General features: G+C 45.5%; 1 protein-coding gene across 2 annotated transcripts; it reads right to left on the bottom strand.

Moving 5' to 3' along the window:
• Positions 1-608: 608 nt before the first annotated feature.
• kdm6ba (lysine (K)-specific demethylase 6B, a) lies at positions 609-18,637 on the bottom strand. Of its 2 annotated transcripts, none has more exons than XM_085138938.1 (22): positions 15,848-18,637; positions 14,103-14,214; positions 13,780-13,903; positions 13,549-13,644; positions 13,136-13,415; positions 12,936-13,013; positions 12,560-12,730; positions 12,263-12,439; positions 11,525-12,088; positions 7,769-11,391; positions 7,527-7,653; positions 6,264-6,369; positions 5,939-6,144; positions 4,310-4,410; positions 4,158-4,226; positions 3,913-4,061; positions 3,692-3,806; positions 3,403-3,590; positions 3,158-3,299; positions 2,836-2,962; positions 2,354-2,524; positions 609-2,246 (listed from the first exon to the last, which is right to left on the bottom strand). In XM_085138938.1, exons 3-22 carry the CDS (start codon positions 13,896-13,898, stop codon positions 2,229-2,231), a joined length of 6,627 nt encoding a protein of 2,208 aa, XP_084995064.1. In that variant the 5' UTR covers positions 13,899-13,903; positions 14,103-14,214; positions 15,848-18,637; the 3' UTR covers positions 609-2,228. The 2 variants fall into 2 exon arrangements, with proteins under 2 accessions (XP_084995064.1, XP_084995075.1); XM_085138949.1 differs by having other exon boundaries at positions 12,560-12,727.
• Between the last annotated feature and the right edge of the window lie 1,546 nt (positions 18,638-20,183).

Genomic DNA, 20,183 nt, shown 5'->3' with positions numbered 1-20,183 from the left:
AAAACAGGAGAAATATGCTCTCTCTTTCTAGTCCCTGTCAGGACTCTTGCTGCAGCATTTTGGATTAGCTGAAGGCTTTTCAGCGAGTTTTTAGGACATCCTGATAATAATGAATTGCAGTAGTCCAGCCTGGAAGTAATAAATGCATGAACTAGTTTTTCAGCGTCACTCTGAGACAGGATATTTCTAACTTTAGAGATGTTGCACAAATGGAAGAACGCAGTCTTACATATTTGTCAGAGCCTCAGGCCACTCTCATGAAGTCTGTTTTTGGTTGTTTGGTCATAGACATTTACACCAGTGGCCTGTTGGCGTTATTATGTACTTCTTTGCAGTGCTCATGCTGTTCCTCCTTGCACAAAGGAGCAGATACCAGTTCTGCTGATGCGTTAAAGACCTTCTATAGCCCCGTCCAGCTCTGCTAGAGTAACTGCCTCCTGGAGTCTCCTTCATGCTCTTTAGATGGTGCTGTGAGACACAGCAAACTTTCTTGTAATGGCACGCATTCATCCTTTGACCATTCTCCACTTCTACATCAAGTCTCGAGCGTGTAGGAAAGACGGCGGTGTCAGATGACAAGTGAACAAATTCAGACAAATTGTGCTCAGTCTGAATTTATCAAAAAGCGTTTATTAATAGTCATAGTAATGTCACAAATTCACAAGTGTTTAAGACATGTCTGGCTCAGTTTGGTGTGTATGTCTGCAAGTATGTCTGTGTGGATTCTCTAAACAGTGCAGTTATAAACGAATGACCACAAAGAGAAGGAAAGTGTAAGATAATATTGCAACAGGAAAAATAGAATTCTCATTTTAAGAAGACAAAAAAAAAAGAAAAATTGTTCAGAGAGAACATTTAGCACCATCTATCCCGTTAGCATATTCAACAGATATCATAAAATCATTAAAATCTCATCTAAAAGCCCCCTACATATTAAAAAAAATTACCATTTCTCAAAAACACTTTGGAAAAAAAGTCATTCTGTTCCTTTTTTAATAAGCGTACAAACACAGCATTCCATTAGTCATCTTCTCTACGTGAGCAGTGTGCCTATTGTCTACAGGAAAGGTGGTGTTATATTAAAGATAAAGATATAATTTAATATATATCATGAGAGAAAAGACAGGAGGCGAGAGGCGAGCACCAGAGAAACAGTAGCCTCCACTCCGTCGGACACAGCCTCCGTGTTTTAGTTCTTACAGAGCAAACAGTCACCATAAAACAAAGGGAATAAAACATAGCAAAATTGTACAACCCTATCAGAAAAGGGAGAACGCCAATATCCAATAAATAGAGGAAACATTTTAAATTAAATGTACAATGCCAAAAGAAATAAAAAAAAGTTCAGGAAATACGAAGTCTGCATATTGGAACAAACAAAACACACACCAGAGGACAATGACTGTTTCTTTTTTTTTAAAGAGCGAGGTCATACACAGAGTGAAGAAATGAACAAGACCTGACAACCTGTGACAACTGAATATTAATCTCCAGAGAAAACGAAAGCTAGAACTCATCAAAACAAAATTTACAACACATTCAAACTTTTTAAAAAAGTAAAGTTTAAAAAAAAACACAAGAGCCCCTCCCCCAACCCCCCTCAAAAAACAACCAAAGTTGCTATAACCCGTATCTTTTGAAGCATTCCAAACAATTTTTAAATTCTTAATGCTTTTAGAAAAATGTTCATAACTCTATTATTAGTATTTTTCCATTTTCTCTTTTCTAAATACAAGGCCAATGTGGTATATATCTAGGCGGATCTAGTTTAGAAAAAAAACAAAACAACAATAAATTATTTTTTAAAAAGACAGCACCCCACGAGAAATTTCAAAACAGCATGTACAAATTTCAATATTCAAGAGAAGAGAAGAGTTCTTTCCGGTACTGACAGAAACACGCCGTTGAAACCATCAGCTACCCTCCACAGTTTGTTCAATGACAGCACCAACTGCCCCCGTTAACCACCAGAGTCCAGGGGTTCTCGTCGAAAGCACCATCTGAGAGTAAACTGGTATCTTATTGGCGGCTTGGTTTTTTTTTTTCTCTTTGTAAACAAGTAAGGAGTAAACGTATTCAACTGGCTATTCGGCAAGTAGTAGCAGTAGTCGCAAGAATCATGCTAAATAATAATGAATGGGTAAGTTGAAAACCAAAGTGAAACTGTCTTTGTCCTGCCTCGCAGGAGTTTTGGTTTATGGCTGAGGAGATGTACGTGGGGAGCTCTGTCATCGGGAGGAGGAGGCCTGGAAAGACGAGACATAGAAACAAAGATTAAAAATAGATATATAAGTCTTTGATCGAGTTATTTCATGAAAGAACTGCGATTACGCACTAAAAAGTCAAGTCTCACCAGGGTGAAGGAATCGTATACGTTCATGAGCTCCTCTATGCGGTACTGCTCCAGCACAACTACGTTGGTCAGGCTCGGGTTGCGGTGTCGTGCACAGTCCTCGCAGTGAACCACGTACGACTTCCTGCTGTTGTTCTCACTCGTCACAAACAACAAATTGAACACCTCCACCTGCGGCAGGAAAGAACAGCAGAGGGGTCGAACTTTGATGAGTCTTCTGGTAGAAACTTCAGGAGCCATCTTTCAAATCTACAGCTTCAGAGTTTGACGATACTAAAAAGTCTTATTTTTCCTAGCTTGTAAGCTTATGGTAAAGATGAGACAGTAGACTCAGTCGCCGTTCTATGTGCCCCAACAAACTCGCTCTAACACCCCTAAAAAAGCTCTGTAGATGATGAAGATAACTACCGAAGCCACAAAGCAACGAAAGTCTGTTTAAGTTTGTGTTAGCAGAAAAGAGAACTCTGTATTCGGTTACTCACATCGCACTCGTTGCAGTAGTAGGCAGGCTCGTCTTTGACTCGACTCTGATAGGAAATCTTTTTGCCTTCAGCCACCAGCTGGTCACGCAGGATCTGGATGTGCTTCATGGACTGCATCAGGCAGTGTCTGACAGGAAGGCAGAGACACACATTTGCAATCAATATCAATATTCACGGGCAGTTTTTCTGTGGATCGCCACTTTAAAATCATTGCAATATTTTCTGCTTTCACTAAAACAGATTTTTAGTTTGTGCTGCTGTGGATTTACCTACCAAGTGCCTAAACTCTGGTGTGTAAGTGATAAAAACCAGCTGTACTCACTTGATCATCTTGTAGGTGTCTGGGTCAGTGATCTTCAGAGTGCGGGCCACGTTCCAGGACACATGAATCATGGGGACAATGGACTTCACCTTCTTCACTTCGTTCCACTCGAACCTCTCGAGCGCCAGCTGATACTGGTAGCCTGTAAATATACATGAAACAATATTGAAAAATACAAGAAATGCTACCTTAAAAAATAAAGTTGAATGAATATGCATTTGGCCACTAGATGGTGCCCTTCTTACCATTCAAGGGTCCAACATTCCAGGCGATATTGTTGCACCAGCCCACAGCCTGAACCCAGTGAACAGTACCAGCATTTATCCACACCAAGTCTCCAGGCCGCTGGATGAAGCGGTAGACTGGGATGTTGGCGTTGTAGAGGTCCTCCAGTACTGGCCACCAGGACCCTGTCAGGTAGTCCACTCCGTGCCTGAGAACATTAAAGGCAGACATGTAGAAGGTGTCCAACTGTTGTAAACCAGCCTCACCACAACACTCCTGCACATCCACTGTTACTCTGCAGCTACTCACTTCTCACAGAAGTCACTGATGGCCTGCCAGTAGTTGTCATGGACACAGAACCACTCGCAGTCTCCGGGGCCAATATTGATGTTCACTGAACAAAAGTTGTTGTTCTCCTGGTGACCTGTCAAATAAGCACACGCAACATTGTATGTTTTTGCTAATAGCGATTGAAGCTCCAACACACCTTCATTTAGATGGTAACCCGCGTTGCCTATAGTTTCCTTTACCTGGTGTTCGGCTCCCTGGGACCTTCATGTAGAGCTGGACGCTGTTCATGCCTAAGATGGTGTGTCCGACATGGGTCAGCATGTTCCCGCTGGATGACACGCGCATAAATGCTGGAAGCTTCTGCAGCTCCTGAAGCTGAGGCTTCCACCTGAGCAGAGAGACAAAATATTTTAATGCCGTCCTCTTAGGTGATGTGCAATTATTAGCTGCACAAACACACAAAGAGTTGTTTTAGGCTACTCACCTCTTGGGATCAGAGAGATCAATGTTGGTGCCAAATTTAATGATTTTCCCAACTGGTTTCTGCTCACCACTGAAGAAGATATTGAAGCTTTAGTACAAATGACAAAACCCTGATGTGCCTGGGTTAAACGTTTTATAGAAAAGTTCACTTACTTGCAAGTTTCTTTAGAGCTGTCTTTGTTGGGAGTCTCAGAACTGCTGGGTGGCTTCTTCTCATCGTCTTCATCCTCCTCTTCATCACTGCCTTTCTCCTCCTGACAAACAAAGACAGACAAGTTAACTCTTGCTGTATTCTTAAACCTTTCTGGGATCATATTCCAAGCTGTTGTTTCAAACCTGCTCTTAACAGTTCAGGAAAAAAAAAGAAAGAATATGAGTTCCTTCAACTTCTGCTCAAAATGAAAGAATTAGTTTCAACACTGTTGCATCTCTTTTAGATGCTTCCACAGTTATTGGAACTGAAGTTTGAACTAATTAATGTTATATTTTATGCTTACATTCAATTATATCGAGGGCTGTAATTAGCATATATTGGTTATGGTCACAGAGAAAACATATATCCACACTGACATGGATTTATTTTTTGCTCCACCACCTATTTGAATCTTTAGGATTACCATATAAAGCTAACAATCTTAATTTCTGTAAATAGCACTGGATCAAAAATATCACTGGGCTGGGTATCGTCACTGATTTTTAGAATCGATTCAATTCCGATTCACAAGGGTCCTGAATCGATTCGATCCACGATTCGATTTAATTCGATTCGATTTGATTTGAAGCTGGGAAATTTTGACAGTCAGAAATATTATAATTCAGATCAGTACATTTACATATTTTTGTATCTATAAAAAGAAGCTGACACACGCAAGACTTTATCAAAGGTGTAAGCATCACAGCAGAGGCCTTTGTGTCAAAGTAGCTGAAGATAAAACACAGAAAAACATAAAGGTGATTTTACTGGCCTGGATTTTATAAAAAATATTCTGCAGTACATCAAAAACCAAAGAAAACCATTAATCAACATATGAACGTTACCTCTGACGTTACAGCGGTTTTATTAGAGACACGGTTAAGCGTTTTGCATTTTGCATCATTTTAAAAAGTTTAAATTTGTTCAGTATTGAACGGCAGAAATTAGGTTTTCTTTTCGGAAGAATGTAAAAGGGAAAAAAAAACAGCGGCTGACAGCGCTGTAAATAATGGCAGACTTGTGCGTAACAAGCAAGCGAATATTGAAGAAAAAAGATCTTTAGACGGGAAACTGTTCTTGAAGTACAGAGAGAGAGAGAGAGAGAGAAAGGGAGGGAGAGCTGTGCATCGTGGTCGAAGCAAATCAGTAAAAGTCAGAGGGAATTCATGACAATGTTTATGTGAAGCGTAGTTTGGAGAGATCAAACTAACAGCTTTAGAATCAGTGCAAAAAGGGCGTGAACACAAAGCGCGGACCCGCTGACAGATCAGAATCTGAATCAGTGAGCTGTCGGCTTTCAGCCCCGACTGTGAGAAAGGCGACATCTAACTGATTCTGATCCGCGGGTCGCGCTGTGTGTTTACGTCTTTGTGCAGAATCCGTGTTCCTGCTCTCATTTACTGTCTTAGCTGTTTGGTGGTTGTTGAAATTTTGTGAGATTTCACCAGAGATTCTGGCATTTCGGGCAAAATAAATTTATATTAAAAAATCAATTCAGGATTTTAATGAATCGATTTTACGTTATCCAAGCCAGAATCGATTTTAATGGATAAATCGATTATAAAAACCCACCCCTAATCAAAAAATACCTGGAGAGACTCCTGGAAGCTGGAGGCCTGGTACTGGGCGTACTTGGCGATGGTGGTGTGGGAGCGGCTGCTCTCGCAGGGCCACGTCTGGCCCGTGCCACTAGGGTCCCAGTTCTCGTCGGCAGGTTGCTGCACTTGAGTCCTCACCTCCACCATCTGATCTGCATTGGCTTCCACCAGGGATTTTGTTGAAAAGAGCCCAAGGTCTGAAAAGGTCATGGGAAAATTAGGTACGAGTTTTCCAAATCCTGTTTCTCTTCTTCATAAAGTCTACTTGCATGTTGTTTCATTATATTTGTTTACACATAAGCCACTGTAAACTTACTGAGTCGCAAAGATCCAGCTAGTCCTCGGATGACAGTAACAGGATTCTTGGCGTCAGTACAGAACTGCAGGAGGACAGGGGAGAAGGCGTCCCTCTTGCTTTCCAACTGCAAAGAAGAACATCACCGCGTTACAAAATCTCTTTTTATGCATAATTAAATCACAGGTATCGCTCAGTAGCGTGAGTATTGTTGGTGTGTTGCCTATAGATCTCTTTGTGTTGTTTTAAACAATTTATATTTAACCCTTTAAGACCTACCATAGAACCAAGTCCGCCAGAGCTTATATTATATTTTTACATGCTGTGGAGCCATTTTTGGGAGCATTTCAAGTTGCTATACATCAATACAACCATTACAGCCTAAATTTTAATAATATGTATGAATTAAGTGCATAGTAATTACATAAATTGCAAAAAAGTGCAATAAACTACAAAAAAATTGAAAATCGTTTTTGTTTTTTTAACATATATTTCTAGTTAGAGAAATTTAAGAGGCTTATCCCTCAAAACTGTAAATACAAAAAAGTTGCACAAAATAGTTTCCCACCACAGGAAATTTATTTTAAGTGTCTTCATAGTTTTATTTTTGAAATACACCAATTTTTATATACTGCAGGAAAAACGTAAATAAATATTATAGTGCAAATTTGCAAAAAAACAGCATATGCATCAAAATAAACTATTTCCAGCAGTGCAATATGAGTCCTAAGCATCCCAGAAACGACACAGAAAGTCATAAAGTCAAAAATAACTTTTAAAAACACCAGTATAGGCTCATGAGGCCCTGATGGTTAAAAAACTAAATTTCCGCGAAAATGACGTCACTTCCGGTTTCGGGCAGGTCATGGCGGACATGCGATAGTTCGCGCTGATGGACGTAGGAAGAGTTCTGAACAGCTGATCGGATCGGCAAAGCGTGTTTCTGGAATATTATGTTTTTGTTGCTGCAAGTGCTTTTTATGCAGTTTTTGCAAAGCTATATGTGGAAGGAAACTGTGACCGAGGACAAGCTGATGGCATAAGATGTAAGTACAACTCCTCCGGTTTCATATGCAAAAAAAATTATTGCGCTAGCTTACGTGGTTGCAGAGCTACCGGGATTTAAAAATAGCTACACAAAACGGAGCGTGCCCGCTCCGACCGGCTTTAAAGAGTTAAGTGATAAAACACTGAAATTTTGTATGTTGGGAAAACGCATGTGAAGTCTTTGGCCACCACAGAATTTGTGTTCAATAGGTTTGCGTTAGAAACATAGTGACGTACATAGATGCTGGGTGTAGGAGGGTTGAGTTTCTCCCTGGGAATTGGTTCCTCTTTGCTTATGATGGGCTTCACAGAGAAGGCTGGCAGTAGGTAGGATTCTTTAAACTTCCCTTTGAGTCTGGCTGCCCTACAACAGGAAAAAAAGGCAAAGGTTGACAGATGCAAACATGAAACATGTTAATTTAGCTTCATTTGAATACTTGTGAGACATTACATGAAATCAATTTTTAATATACACTTACTTGCAGGATCGGATAATCTCACTTGCAGTGTTCTTGATGCTGATGTCCTTCAGCGGAATCCTTTTTTCCTCCACCTCTGAGGCAATGAACGTCTCCCTGTCACCGCTCTCCACTTTGATCAGCCGAATCTTGAGCTCTTTTGGTGGCCCATCTGACAACGCCTTCAATTTCATTAAATCCGTAGAACCTAACGAAGACCCAGATTCGCCTTTTTTGTGCTCAGAAGATCTTTCTCCCGTCCATTCTCTACGCTCGCCTTCGCTTGTGGAGCTGGTACTGGATGCTTCCTTGCATTTCCTTTTTTCAGTTTCATAGAGACCAAAGGTTTTCTCTGAGCCCTCCCTTCTCTGAAGATTGAGATCGCTTAGGATTCGGCGATCTTTCTCTTTATGGCTCTTGCCATCTTTGTGCCGCTTGTGGCTGGAACTGGAATGGGTGGATGAAGAAGAATCTTTCTTGTCTCTATGCTTTTTCTTTTCTTTTCTATCTTCATGCTTTCTGCTGCTGCTATGACCGTGCTTTCTCTTCTTTTCTTTGTCCCTCTGTCTGTCTCTGCTTCTGCCTTTCTCTCTGTGTTCCCTTACTTTCTCGGGTTTGTGTCTGTTCCCCATTTGACCTTGGCTGTCATGTTTTTTGTAGGAGCTCTTGTAATGGATCGACTGTCGGCTAAGCATGACCTCACAGCTCTTGCCCAACTCTGCCAAAGAAGATTCCGAGATGGTTGTCAACTCTTGCTCCTCCTTCATCACCCTAATAGGCTTTATCGTAGGAATGCTTTTCTTTTTAATAAAGGTGAAGCTTTCCTCTGAGTCCCCTTCATCTGTCCAGACATCCGAGTCCTCCAATTTCAGCTTCTTATCTTCCAGTAGAGAACGAGGAGAGGACTTCATGGGTGGGAGAGCAGGACTGAATGGTGGGTTTGTTGAATCTGATGTGGGAGAACTGCTTTGCTGCTGGCAGCAGATATCCGGGCCCAGTGACAGCGAAGAGGAATACTTGACCCCAACCAGAGCTGATGGAGGAGGTCTCCCAAAAGGCCCGCCACGGTAGGCATACTTCTGGCTCTCTAGGACAGTTGCTAGAGACTTGAACATGCTATTAACACCCGTCTGATGAAGGTGGGGTCTTTGGGGTGGCGGAGAACAAGATGGGGCCTCGGAATCCTCTTCATCTTCGTCCTCATCAGCGTCACTTTTAATCTGTTCAGGGAGACCATAAAGTTTAGCCAAGTCACTGTGACGGTAATTGGTGTTCCCTATTCCCACTGGCATGTCCACGGGCTGTTTAGGATTATTCGGAGAAGGTTTAAGATAGTCCTCGTCGTCCTCGTTGAGAGAAGATGTTCGGCTGCAGGGTGATGCCAGAGAGCCTTGGCGGCTGAGCACAGGAGGACTGGCGTTGGATCGGTCTTCATGACTGGGCTGATGTTTGGTCGCTGGAACCAAGTCTGGGGCGCAAAGATAGTTCTTGTTGGGCTCAGCACTGGGAGAAAAGGTGCCAATGAGACCTGTGGGCCCGTTCTTTTCACTGTTATACATCTCCTCTTCCTTTTTGATGGATTCGTCCAGCATGGCCATGATGTTAGCCAGACCATCGGGAAGCAGCGTGGACTCAGAGGACTCCTCCTCAAACTGAGCACTGTCAGAGTCAGCGATTTCCAAGCCACCTTTGGTCGGCTGCTTGTTGAGGATTCCCCCGGTGGAGGTGGAGGACAGAGGTGGGAGGTTTTCTCTAGAAAAGGCGTGATACAGTTTCGGCGGCTCTCTTAGTGCCACCGTGGGGAGAGAGTGTTGGCTGCTGTCTCTCTCCCTGGCTGGGTCTTTGGATTGGCTGGGTGCAGTTTGCATCGCCGGGGGCTTGTTGGGGTACACCGGCTGGTTCATCCCTGAGGTATTGTTTGTTGAAGAAGGACTGAATGTCATTCCGCCATTGTTACTCCACATCTCCCTCTGCCTTTGCTTTTCTCTGGCATAGTCTGTCTGAGGTGTAAGAGGAGGAGGCCGCAGCCTTTCGACGTGAGCGGCAATAGCGGCAACGGCGGGTGTCTGGCCTGATTGGCAGGGGAGTACACCGCCACGGCTTAGCCAGGGGTATGGAGGAGAAGCCTGAGCACTGGGTGGAGATGGACCTGAAGGAGATGCAGTGACAGAAGAGAGGGGAGGAGGTGGGGGCACCGTGGAGGTGTTTTCACAGAGTAGCCTTTCTAGATTTTCGATAGCAGCCTGCTCTTTTCCTTTTGCGCCGCACAGTTTGTCGTCTCTGTTTCTCTCCATCCTTTTTTTCTCCTCCTCTTTCCTCACTAGCTCTTTTTGTTTTTTCTTTTCTTCCTCCTCCCATTCCAGCTGTCTTTTCTTTCTCTCCTGCTCGTGCCTTTCTGCTTCCCTCCTCCTTTTCTCCTCCTCCTGCTGCTTCTCCCACTCTCTCCTTTTCCTTTCCTCTTCTTGCTTCTCCCACTCTCTCCTTTTCCTTTCCTCTTCTTGCTTCTCCCACTCTCTTCTTTTCCTTTCCTCTTCTTGCTTCTCCCACTCTCTCCTCTTCCTTTCCTCTTCTTGCTTCTCCCACTCTCTCCTCTTCCTTTCCTTCTCCCACTCTCTCTTCTTCCTCTCTTTCTCCAGTCGCTCCACTTCTATTCTCCGTCTCTCCTCTTCTTTCTTTCTCTCCTGCCTCTCTTGTTCTCTTCTCCTGTTCTCCTCCTGCTGCTTCTCCAGCTCTCTTTTCCTCTCCTCTTCCTTCTTTTCCAGCTCTAGCCTCTTCCTCTCCTCTTCCTGTTTTTGTCTCATTTCCCATTCCCTCTTTTCTCTCTCTTCTTCTCTTCTTTTTCTTTCTTGCTCCTCTCTCTCTAGCTTCCTCCTTTCCTCAGCTTGCATGTGTCCCTCTAGCTCAGCATCGAGTTTGTCGAGAGCCTCTTCAATGGACTGAGGGACAGAGGTTGGAGTTCGCGGATGAGAGAACATCTGTTTGGAGGGGAGGGCTGGGCTGGGTGGTTGAGGCGCAGAGCTGACGGTGGAGCGAGAAACTGGGCAGTAAGTTGGAGAGTTGGAAAGCGGACTTGAAACTGTGCTTGTAATCACACTGTCCCCTGCCCTGTTTTGCCCTGAGGAGAACAGAGAAGATGAGGAGGAAAATGGAGGTTTTTCCAGTTGAGCCTGAGCATAGTACGCCATCTTCCCCTTCATATGCTGGGACTTGGTAGCTCCGTGTTGGTGAGACTGGTTTGCGGTGGGAGCTGGGCCTCGATGATTGCCTGGCTGCTGCAGAGCATCCCTGTGAGATTTGGAGTTCGTGACGGCACTGGTAGGGGTTTGTGGCTCCCTTCCTCCTTGCCAGCGGTTACTAGTACTGTCATTGTTCACAGAGCAGCCAGCAGGGGGAGATGTGGGCACTGCGGAGGAAGCAGCCATAGCAACTCTATTAGAGCCGCTGCTGTTGCTATGGCGGCTGACAGAGTAGGGGGTCTGGGACATAGGAGGGTTGGTTGTGATGACAGGTGTTCGAGTAGGTGGCAGGGGAGGGCTGACGTGATGTTGATGCCGGGAGGAACCTGGATGCCGACTATCCACGACCTGATTGTGGCTCTGCTGGCACTGAGGTAGCAGCCCTGGAGGCCTGTAGCTGCCCGACTCCTGAAGACAAAGAATGTTTCAGTCACTTAATATAATAGTGATCAAAAAACAACTGTGTTAACAGCTGAAGTGCCTGCGTTGTGCTGCCCTTTATTAAAGGAACTCATTCTTGCAGCATATAACTTGAACTCACCAGGGAGTGATTGCTGGGCGTGCTCTGATATCTCCAGGCCTCATGTGGACCGCTTTGCTGTTGCTGAGGTACTGAGGTGCTGCTGGCTTGAGGCGGTGGAGGAGGAGGACCCTGGTGGACCAGCCCCGGATGAGGCTGGAAGTGGCTGTAAGGCACACTGCTGCTGCTGTTGTTGCTGCCAGTCGCAGAAACGTTTGCTGGTGACGACTGGGCATGTCGGTGATGATCTCTGTCTGCCCTGGTTGGAGTTGATGCTGTGTGAGAGGTAGCTTGGCTGCCACCTTGGCCCCCAATGAGAGGGCCTCTCTGCATCTGAGGACCACGAGTCTCTTTAGCTTGGCATGGTGGAGCTCTCTCCGGTTTGGAGCCGGGACTAGGGTAGGAGGAGTGAGGGGACCGATGGTTTACAGCCTGAGGTTGTAACTTGTCTTTCTGAAGCTTAGGAGCACATCCCTGGTTGTAGCTTCCTGGAGGGGAGTTGGGTAAAGGAGAGAGGTTGGAAGGGGCCAAAGATGCAGGAGAGGACTTCTGGGTATAGCTGCCCATACCTTGTTTGTTGTTTTCCTGTTGAGCCACAAAACAAGAGAAGAAGAAAAAGAAAAACAGGACAATGAGAATAATATACAAAGGGCCTGACCACTGCTTTAAATAAAGCAGTGGTCAGGCCAAACCACGTTTACCAAGATGGGTTAAAAACAAAAAAAGGAGACAGCGCAGAGATTTTGTTCCTGCTCAGACCTGGAACTGTGATTGTGGGTTCTTGCGCTCTGAGGTTTGTGGCTGCCAGGGAACACTGCTGTCCTTGTGAATGGGGTTCCAGAAGGCGGGCTTTGGAGGGTGGTGCTGAGCAGACGACTGCTGCTGCGGCAACGATTGGCCGGCACCAGAGAAACGTTGCAGCCCAGGGTGAGATACCTGTACAGGGGAAAGCACGTTACAATATTTTACGACTCAAAGATCTGAGGAGGGGGAAAAAAGAACCGAGGTTACAAATTGACACTGAGGCTGATTTTAATATTTGAGACTGTCCAATACCTGATCTGAACTCTTTTTTCTTTTGCTGGGGCTGGGACACTCCTCTGCTGCAGGCTGCGAGGGCGTATGCAGCGATGGTGAAGGCGTGTGTTGGATAACAGAGTGTTCACCCAGTGGAGGGCCTGGTCGCTTCAGCTGACCTCCTTGCATCTTTCCTGGGTATGGCCTCTGCTGTGCACAGAAAAAGGAAAAAGATCTTAGTTGCTGCAGATGAAGACTGCAGTGTCAAAGAATCCCTTTATCAAAATATTCAGAGCAAAATCTGGGAGGCAAAAGTGACTTTGAGTGGAATTGGTGTTTTATTGGTCTGAACAGGGAGTGCTGGGTGTTTTTGTCGATGATGAAATATGATCCTAACCAATTAGAGAGTTCCTACCTGGTGCACCTGAGCCCACATGTCATCTCCCAGCAAAGGTGGACCCCGGGGAACATTCTGCTCCTGAGGACCCCCAAACTAAAATAGACAGAAAACCAACAAAAGAAAGTGTTTAGAGTGATTTATTGTTCATCAGCAGAGAATTATTTAAGCTCGGTGCAAAAGGCTGACGTAGAATAACACTGCAACACTGTTCTCACTTTCAGCATTTGGTTCGGCCCCCTGGAGGGAAAATGGGGGTTAGGTGGAGGCCCGCCGCCGCCCGCGTAGCCTCCATTATGGAGACGGAGCGAGAGGTCATTGGGCAGGGGCATGACCGGATGTCCTCGAGGAGGAAGGTGGGAATCATATAGCTGGCTAATTTCCCACGCTCTGTGATGAGGTGGAGGATGAAGATGGTGGGGAGGTCTCTGCTGCTCCCTCTGCAGAGGCGGTAACATTGGCTGTGGGAGGTCGAGCTTCTCGCTTCCTCGCATCGGCCTGGAGTAGAAAACACACAAATGATTAAAAACATTTGAATGACATCGAAATTTTAACTCCTCTTGTAGCTTTCTCTAAATCTATTGCATTTTAAAAGTAGCTGTGCCACCCATGTCTTTGTTCCATTACTTACCCATTACTGAAATATTTGCTGTGATGGTTTAATCCACCCATAGGTCCAGGAGGTAGATGGGGAAGTAGCTGGTGTTGGTTCATTGTAGGCGAACACCTGATGAGGAGCACAGACGGGATACAAAGTTGTTGATCGCCTTTAACTTGAACTCTACCAGCAGGATTAACCTGATGAATCAATGCAACCAAAGTTTTGCAAAAAATATGGTGTCGTGTTGTCATGACTACATACCTGGCAGGTGGCTGCCAGGCGCGGCCGCCCACGGGAGGCCATGGCCCCCGGTTGAGTTCGTCCAGAGGGAAGGAATCCCGTGTGCCTCGCCCGCCAAACTGCTCTATTGGGTGATGCATCCAGCCTGCATGTTTAGTCGTACAGTCACACAATTAACACACAGATACGCTCATAGACAGAAAACAGAAAAACATCTTTGGACGAAGAGCAGCTGCCGTGCTTTACGATGCAGATTTTACAAATAAACTTCATAGTTTTTAGTTCTCGTGGCAGATTTGTGACAGATCCGTCAAATTCCTTGCTGCATAAACAAAAGTACTTACCAGACTAGCTGTATCTGTGAAGCCCTCCACTGCAGCTCAGAGAGGGCCTCACTCCAACACTGAGAATATGTGGAGGTCTATCTTCAGCACCGGGAGCCTAAAAGCCAACTGCCTGCAGAAAGAGAAGACCAAGAGATCATTATGAGAGGGGAGTCAGAGACTTTAAAAACAGAAAAACCCGTCAGGTCTTTTATTTTATTGTGTGGACAAGCTGGTGTGTGTGTTTGGAAGTAAGTGAATGAGAGAAGTGGACAGCTTGCCAGCATCTCCTCTGCTTCTGTCAAGAACATTTCCTGAAGAAAGTTACATTTATAACTTGTCTGATGACGGCTGCTATGCGTAACTCGGCCTGTAGGAGGCAGCAGTAAACTAGTCAGTGTGGAATCTGATTATTTCTGAAGCCCAGATGGCTCAGCAGGGAGCTCACCTCTGAGGACAGACCTGGGGTTACTGTAATCCTTACCATGAGCCTCCTGATAGCCGGAGACAGAGGGAAAGACTAAGAGTGAGAGGCTTTGGTCTCACGCCAACTGTGTGATGTTGGACGCGACGCAAGTGGAAGCGGTCCAAGTGTGCAAGCTGCACAGTGATGGCAGGCCTGTGCTGTTTTAGTGCATGAGAGAGAGAATAGTGTGCTCTCTTTTAAGTGGATGATTGTGTGTGTGTACTGCAGCGTTGTGTGCGTGCGCCCAGTGGATACACTAAGGTTTAATCTCATTACGGCAGGCGTGATGAAGAGGAAGAGGGGGGGGCAGCGGCAACAGACGGTCTGAACAGGATGGGAAGGATAGATTAAGGAGAAGAGGGAAGGGATGGAGGGAGGGAGGTGGAGTGCAGAGTGGGAACGGTGCCATGAAAACGCCCACGCACCTTCCCACAAACACACAAATGACACAAAGGAGATGGTTGAGGGGAAAACACATGAAAGAAGCTGAGAGATAACTCTCTCTCCCCCTCCCTGCTTTCAGAAACACCGGACGCACACGGCACAAAAGACCGAAGGTGTCGGGATGAAAAGAAGAAGTGCGTGTTTCAAAGAACAGAGATTCAATACTGACAACAAAAGAGACCAGAGACAAAACCTGAGAGGGAGGTTTAAACCTGCACGTTCACGGCCGCCGTTAGAAACTAGGCTAACTAAATATCTACGCGTAACATGTGAAGTAGTTAAAAACCACCAGTCATCCATTTAACACGAGATTAAAAGGTTAATCTTTCGAGAACAATACCCAGATTCATCTTTATCATTATATTCAATATAATATAAGACATATGTGTAAATATTACATTTAAGGTGGATATTTCGGGCCTAACATAAGTACAGAGGTGTTTTATCTGAAATGTGCTGCATAATTCATCAGTGGGAGAGCGACAGACATGCACACAAGGGTTATGATTCATTTGCCTTGCTCAGCATAGCACTGTTCCACTAGTTTTCCCAGAATTAGCTCTGGCCGTACGCAGTTCTTCCTCCCACCAGTTCATCTTCCCTTCCTTTTCTTCCTCCCACTAACACTGGATCACGGGCTCTATATAAAGCCCAGCAGAGGATACTTCAAACACTGTACACTTTTAGCTCACGAGGAGGGTTGCTGTTCACTGACACATGAACACCACCCTCAAGGGGCGAGGGATCACGATCTGCCAGACGCCGCTGCTATGTGAAGATAGGCCGGCGTTAACTGTCAGGACTGCACTCGACGTGCTTTAAAGGAAAGTGATACAAACACTCACGCTGTGCGCACCTTTAGAGTAGCACCGAGTTTATTGATTCACAGTTGTGTTAAGTCTCAGCTTCAGCTGCCAATCATTTCTTCCGGGGTCTCCTCAATCCTGAAACACAGAGAAGGGAAAAATGTCAGCTTGTCAGGGAGAAAAACAACAACACGAGCAGGGTAAACAACAGTCTGAGTTAGCGTCTCGGCCTCAAAGCACGAGACTGAGTCGAGGTTCTCTCAGCATCGACTGAGAAGCTCTTTACCCCACCGCTGCTCTCTTTTGCTTCAGTGCATCATCTCCACCTGCATCATCCTCACCCTTCAGGTGATGTATGGCAGAGTGATAAAATGGGAGTGAAGAACTCTTGCTCATTCACTCGTGCTGGCAAGTAAGAGGCCCGTCTAACTCTAACAGCAAAAGCCCATAAACTCAGTCAACCGTCACATGGAAAACACAGCACTGGCAAAATGTAGTAAAACTGCATTGTGGTGAAAGCAGAAAGGTTTAAATTAGAAGAAAGACAAACAAAAATACAGCTAGAGATCATCTGCGACTTCTTTTGAGAGCAAATGGGGACACGGTGGCCAGGTTGTAATTACTGCTTTTATAGAGGGTGTGTGTGTGACCAAACAGCCATCTACCCTGGCTATCACATTGCTACTCAGCAGCATAGTGTTAGAAACTCAGTACTCTGTAATGAGATCGTACACACAGGCGGTAGAAACTTGTTCAAGAGCAGCTCGCGGTTCTATCAGATTATACCAAAGCGATGAAATGTGGTTATAGCACCTATGGGTAAGAGTATGGCGTAGGAGAGGAGAAGCAGCGAGCGCGAGCATTACACAGGTTATTTTTTGGGGGAACCCCCGATGACTCAGCACGCCTGGAAGACGGCTTACCCCAAACCGCTGGGCCTGAAACTCCGCCCCTCCGGGACACCACTTACAGTCAGGTGACCGGGGGCGTTTCTGCACCACTGCAGAAGTAACAACAGCGGGAATTTCTCTGACCGTGTGATGTCATTTCTGCTTCCTTAGAAGCGTGACGCTCGGGTAATCGGTGCGCGAGCGCATGTTTAGACAAACAAGCAGGATGTGCCGATGAGATGTTCGGTAGGGGGTTTCGTGGCCGCGAGAATGATCGAACTAGTAAAACCGCAACTTCAGGAGAAACGATGAGGAAAATTCTACGAAAATGTTCAGACTGATTAATCCGTAACCGTTTCACCCAAATGTAACGTTCTGCTGCCGAAGAATTCAAAGAAAGACAGGAAGTACTTTGAGAAGTTTAAATTTAAACCTTCAAGCACTGCAGGTGTTGGTGTGATTGCTACTTGCTTTCCATTTTATTTTCGCTCTAACCACAGCAAACAAAAACTACTGCGGTATCTACGGTAAAAGAAGTGAAAGCACTTTGAGAACACCTGCATCTGTCATACGCAGCTGATAAAACTATCACTCATGACATAATTTATTGTTCAATCAGAAATCCCCTCCAGAGTACATCTTGTGGAAGTGGAATCCCCCCACCGCCCCTGCCCCCCGCCCCACGACCATCAAAGGTGTTCCTGTCAACACCCTGGTTATCGTAGGAAAGTTAGTTAAAGTTCCCGAAACAGCAGCCCGGGGGTCGAGCAGGAACAGATCAACTCTGTGCCGTCAGACAACCATCACACCCAGGAAGTCAGACAGTTAATGAAACGTTTCTCTGTGGGATCTGACAAGCAAAGCAATTTCATGGCACAGCCCAAAGTCACATGCTTGTGGCTGTGCACGGGGAAGCCTGCTTCGCCGCCAATGAGCGCTGAGGGGAACAGTTTAAATTAAATCGTTACACGAGCTCCGTCTCTGTGCCACAGCCTGCCATTTATTCACAGTCATCCCTTTATGCCTCTGCCTCAGACAAACGCGGTGAGGCTGTGAGAAAAAACGAAAAAAAAAAGACGCCAATAACGACGTCCACTGCGAAAATATTCATCTGCGTGACACTTTAGAGTCTACTTGTTTACTTGTTTGTCCGAGGAAAGCACACGAGGCCGCTGGAACAGGAATATGAGCAATGACCAAGGACGAGGTAAAAGCAGGCGGCTGGGGAGCATTTTACTGTCTGAGTAAATTCACTGCAGAGCCATTCTGATAAGAAATGACCAGATAAAACTGGGAGAAGTGGCAGATAATTGAAAGAAAACGAGTTAGAAAAGAGCTCTGGCAGCAGTCAGTCTCCCATCAAGCATGGCGGCAAGGCCATGCATGGTCTTCTCTCTCTTCTTGTTCCTTCCTCCCGCAGCTTTACTCCACTTGGCCATTACATAATCAGTCCCAGATAGAGATCGTGTTCTGGAGGAAACACCATGCATTTCTCTCTCTCTCACACACACACGTAGCCCCTGCATCCGTCCTCCCCCGCCCCGTTGCCAGGCTCCCTGTGTCTACATGTACTGTATTTATTTGTTTGTGTGTGCACTAACGTCAGTGCATGCTGTTCCAAGATGATGATGATGTGGGCTAACTTTATCACGTCTGCCTCTTTACACACACACAGAATTAGAAGACGATGTTCCAGCCAGCGCACACAAGGCAGCGCAGTTCAGCTGAGGACATGGCAAAGCAAACGGTTTCTGCAGAAAACAACACACAAACTCTGGACTGAGAAAACACTGTGCTGAGCTGACCCTTAACCCACTCCCTCATTCACTTAAGCCTATGCAGAGCAAGGGGGTTTAACAATTCAGGTAAAGCTCACATTTGCTTTCTTCCGTGCGTACTCCCACACATCTGCTCGATGTTGAAGCCGTGACAGAGAGGCAGAAGGAGCATCTGTGGAGGCAAAGTCTTCATATTTAAACTGTGTTGGCTTGAAGTTGCTTCCAATTTAAACATTTAGAAAACAACAGGGACAATCATCAGGTTAGCAGCAACCACAAACGAATCATTATCTCGTTCTGGCTGTCAGTGGTCAGCCTGTCAGTTTGTTGTCCGGCTCCTCGACGCTACTTTTTCCATTAATTTTGGTGGTCTTGACAACCGCCTTGACCTCATTCAGGAGATGAGAGATGACAGTTAGACTACGTTTTTATCTCTTGGTGAAAAAAGAAGCACAAATTGCAACCGGGGTGGAAAAAAAAAGAAAAGAAAGGAAGGAAGAAAACAAGAGGTCCTTTTATTTTCCTGTGACATCCTGTGACTGACAACTTGGGTTACAGTGGTACACGAATCATACAAAAGAGACCAGTTGCACTTGTGTGTAAGTGACGTTTAAAGAGAAGAGGAAGAGAGCACTAAGGGGAGAGGAAACTGTCGTCACAACCACAGGAAGTGGGCCTCCCTGAGGGGGCGTGTGTACACATGTGTGAGGGAGAAAAATCGAGCTTTGGGGAAGGGTTTTGGTTCTTTTTAAAAACCATGAGGCTTCCTGTTAAAAAGATAACTCGGAGCGTTTTAGAGTGTGTGCAATCAATGACTTTCTTATGTGACTAATACGAGCCGATGTGAAATAAGCAGGGTCAGCTCACCACTGCAGGTTCCTAAAAATACACCTCAGACACACAGTCATCCTGTGCGACGGCACGTGTGTCCAACTCATGACTCACACCAGCCGCTTCAACAAAAACAAGCGACATAACTGACTTTGCTCTGATCCTGCCGCTCGAGTGAAAAGCCCGATCGCGCTCTCTGGCTTCTGGTAAAAGTGACGAACAGATGATGGGAGAATGGGCGTCTGTGTCACTTGTGCTTTTCGGCTTCTTTTTCACAGAAACTCTAGAGTTTCAGAGGAAACAAGAAACACCAAAAAAAAGAGGGATGACTCAACACATCTGAAGGACAAAGCCGAAATCTTAGAAGCGACGGCGGCTCGATTCTCGCACATGAGCAACCTCAGAAGTCCCCCAACTTTTCTTTCTGCTTCTCTTGAGTGAGGCTTTTCTATAAGCAGTGTAAGAAAAGCTCTGGACAAACACAACTGCACGTGTGAAAATAGTCTAAAAATCCCCCTCCCCCATCCTCCAGGTGCGCCTAGTCCACAGACTCAAACACACAGACGCTCAGAAATACACTAAACAAGACTAGAGACAGCTTCCTTGGCAACAGTTACCAGGGGAACTGGTCGCGTCTTAACCAACAGTTATTGAAGTAAGCTGGCGAGTCTGACATAGAGAGACGGGGTTTATGAGAGGGCTTTACTAATCAACATGTTTCCTGAAACACAAGGCAGACTTGACCTCACACCATCCCCATCCTCTTCCTCGCTGGACTCACATTATGTTTCACTGGCAGTCTGTGTGTGTGAATAACACTTAGCAACATGTGTGTGTGTGTGTGTGTGTGCATGTGTATTCATATCCTTATGCGGACCAAAATCCCA

This window comes from Neolamprologus multifasciatus, chromosome 3 (genome assembly GCF_963576455.1).
Source record: "Neolamprologus multifasciatus chromosome 3, fNeoMul1.2, whole genome shotgun sequence".
NCBI classification, from domain to species: domain Eukaryota; kingdom Metazoa; phylum Chordata; class Actinopteri; order Cichliformes; family Cichlidae; genus Neolamprologus; species Neolamprologus multifasciatus.
Note: the sequence above shows the minus strand (reverse complement) of the source record. Positions and strands in the feature narration are given on the sequence as shown.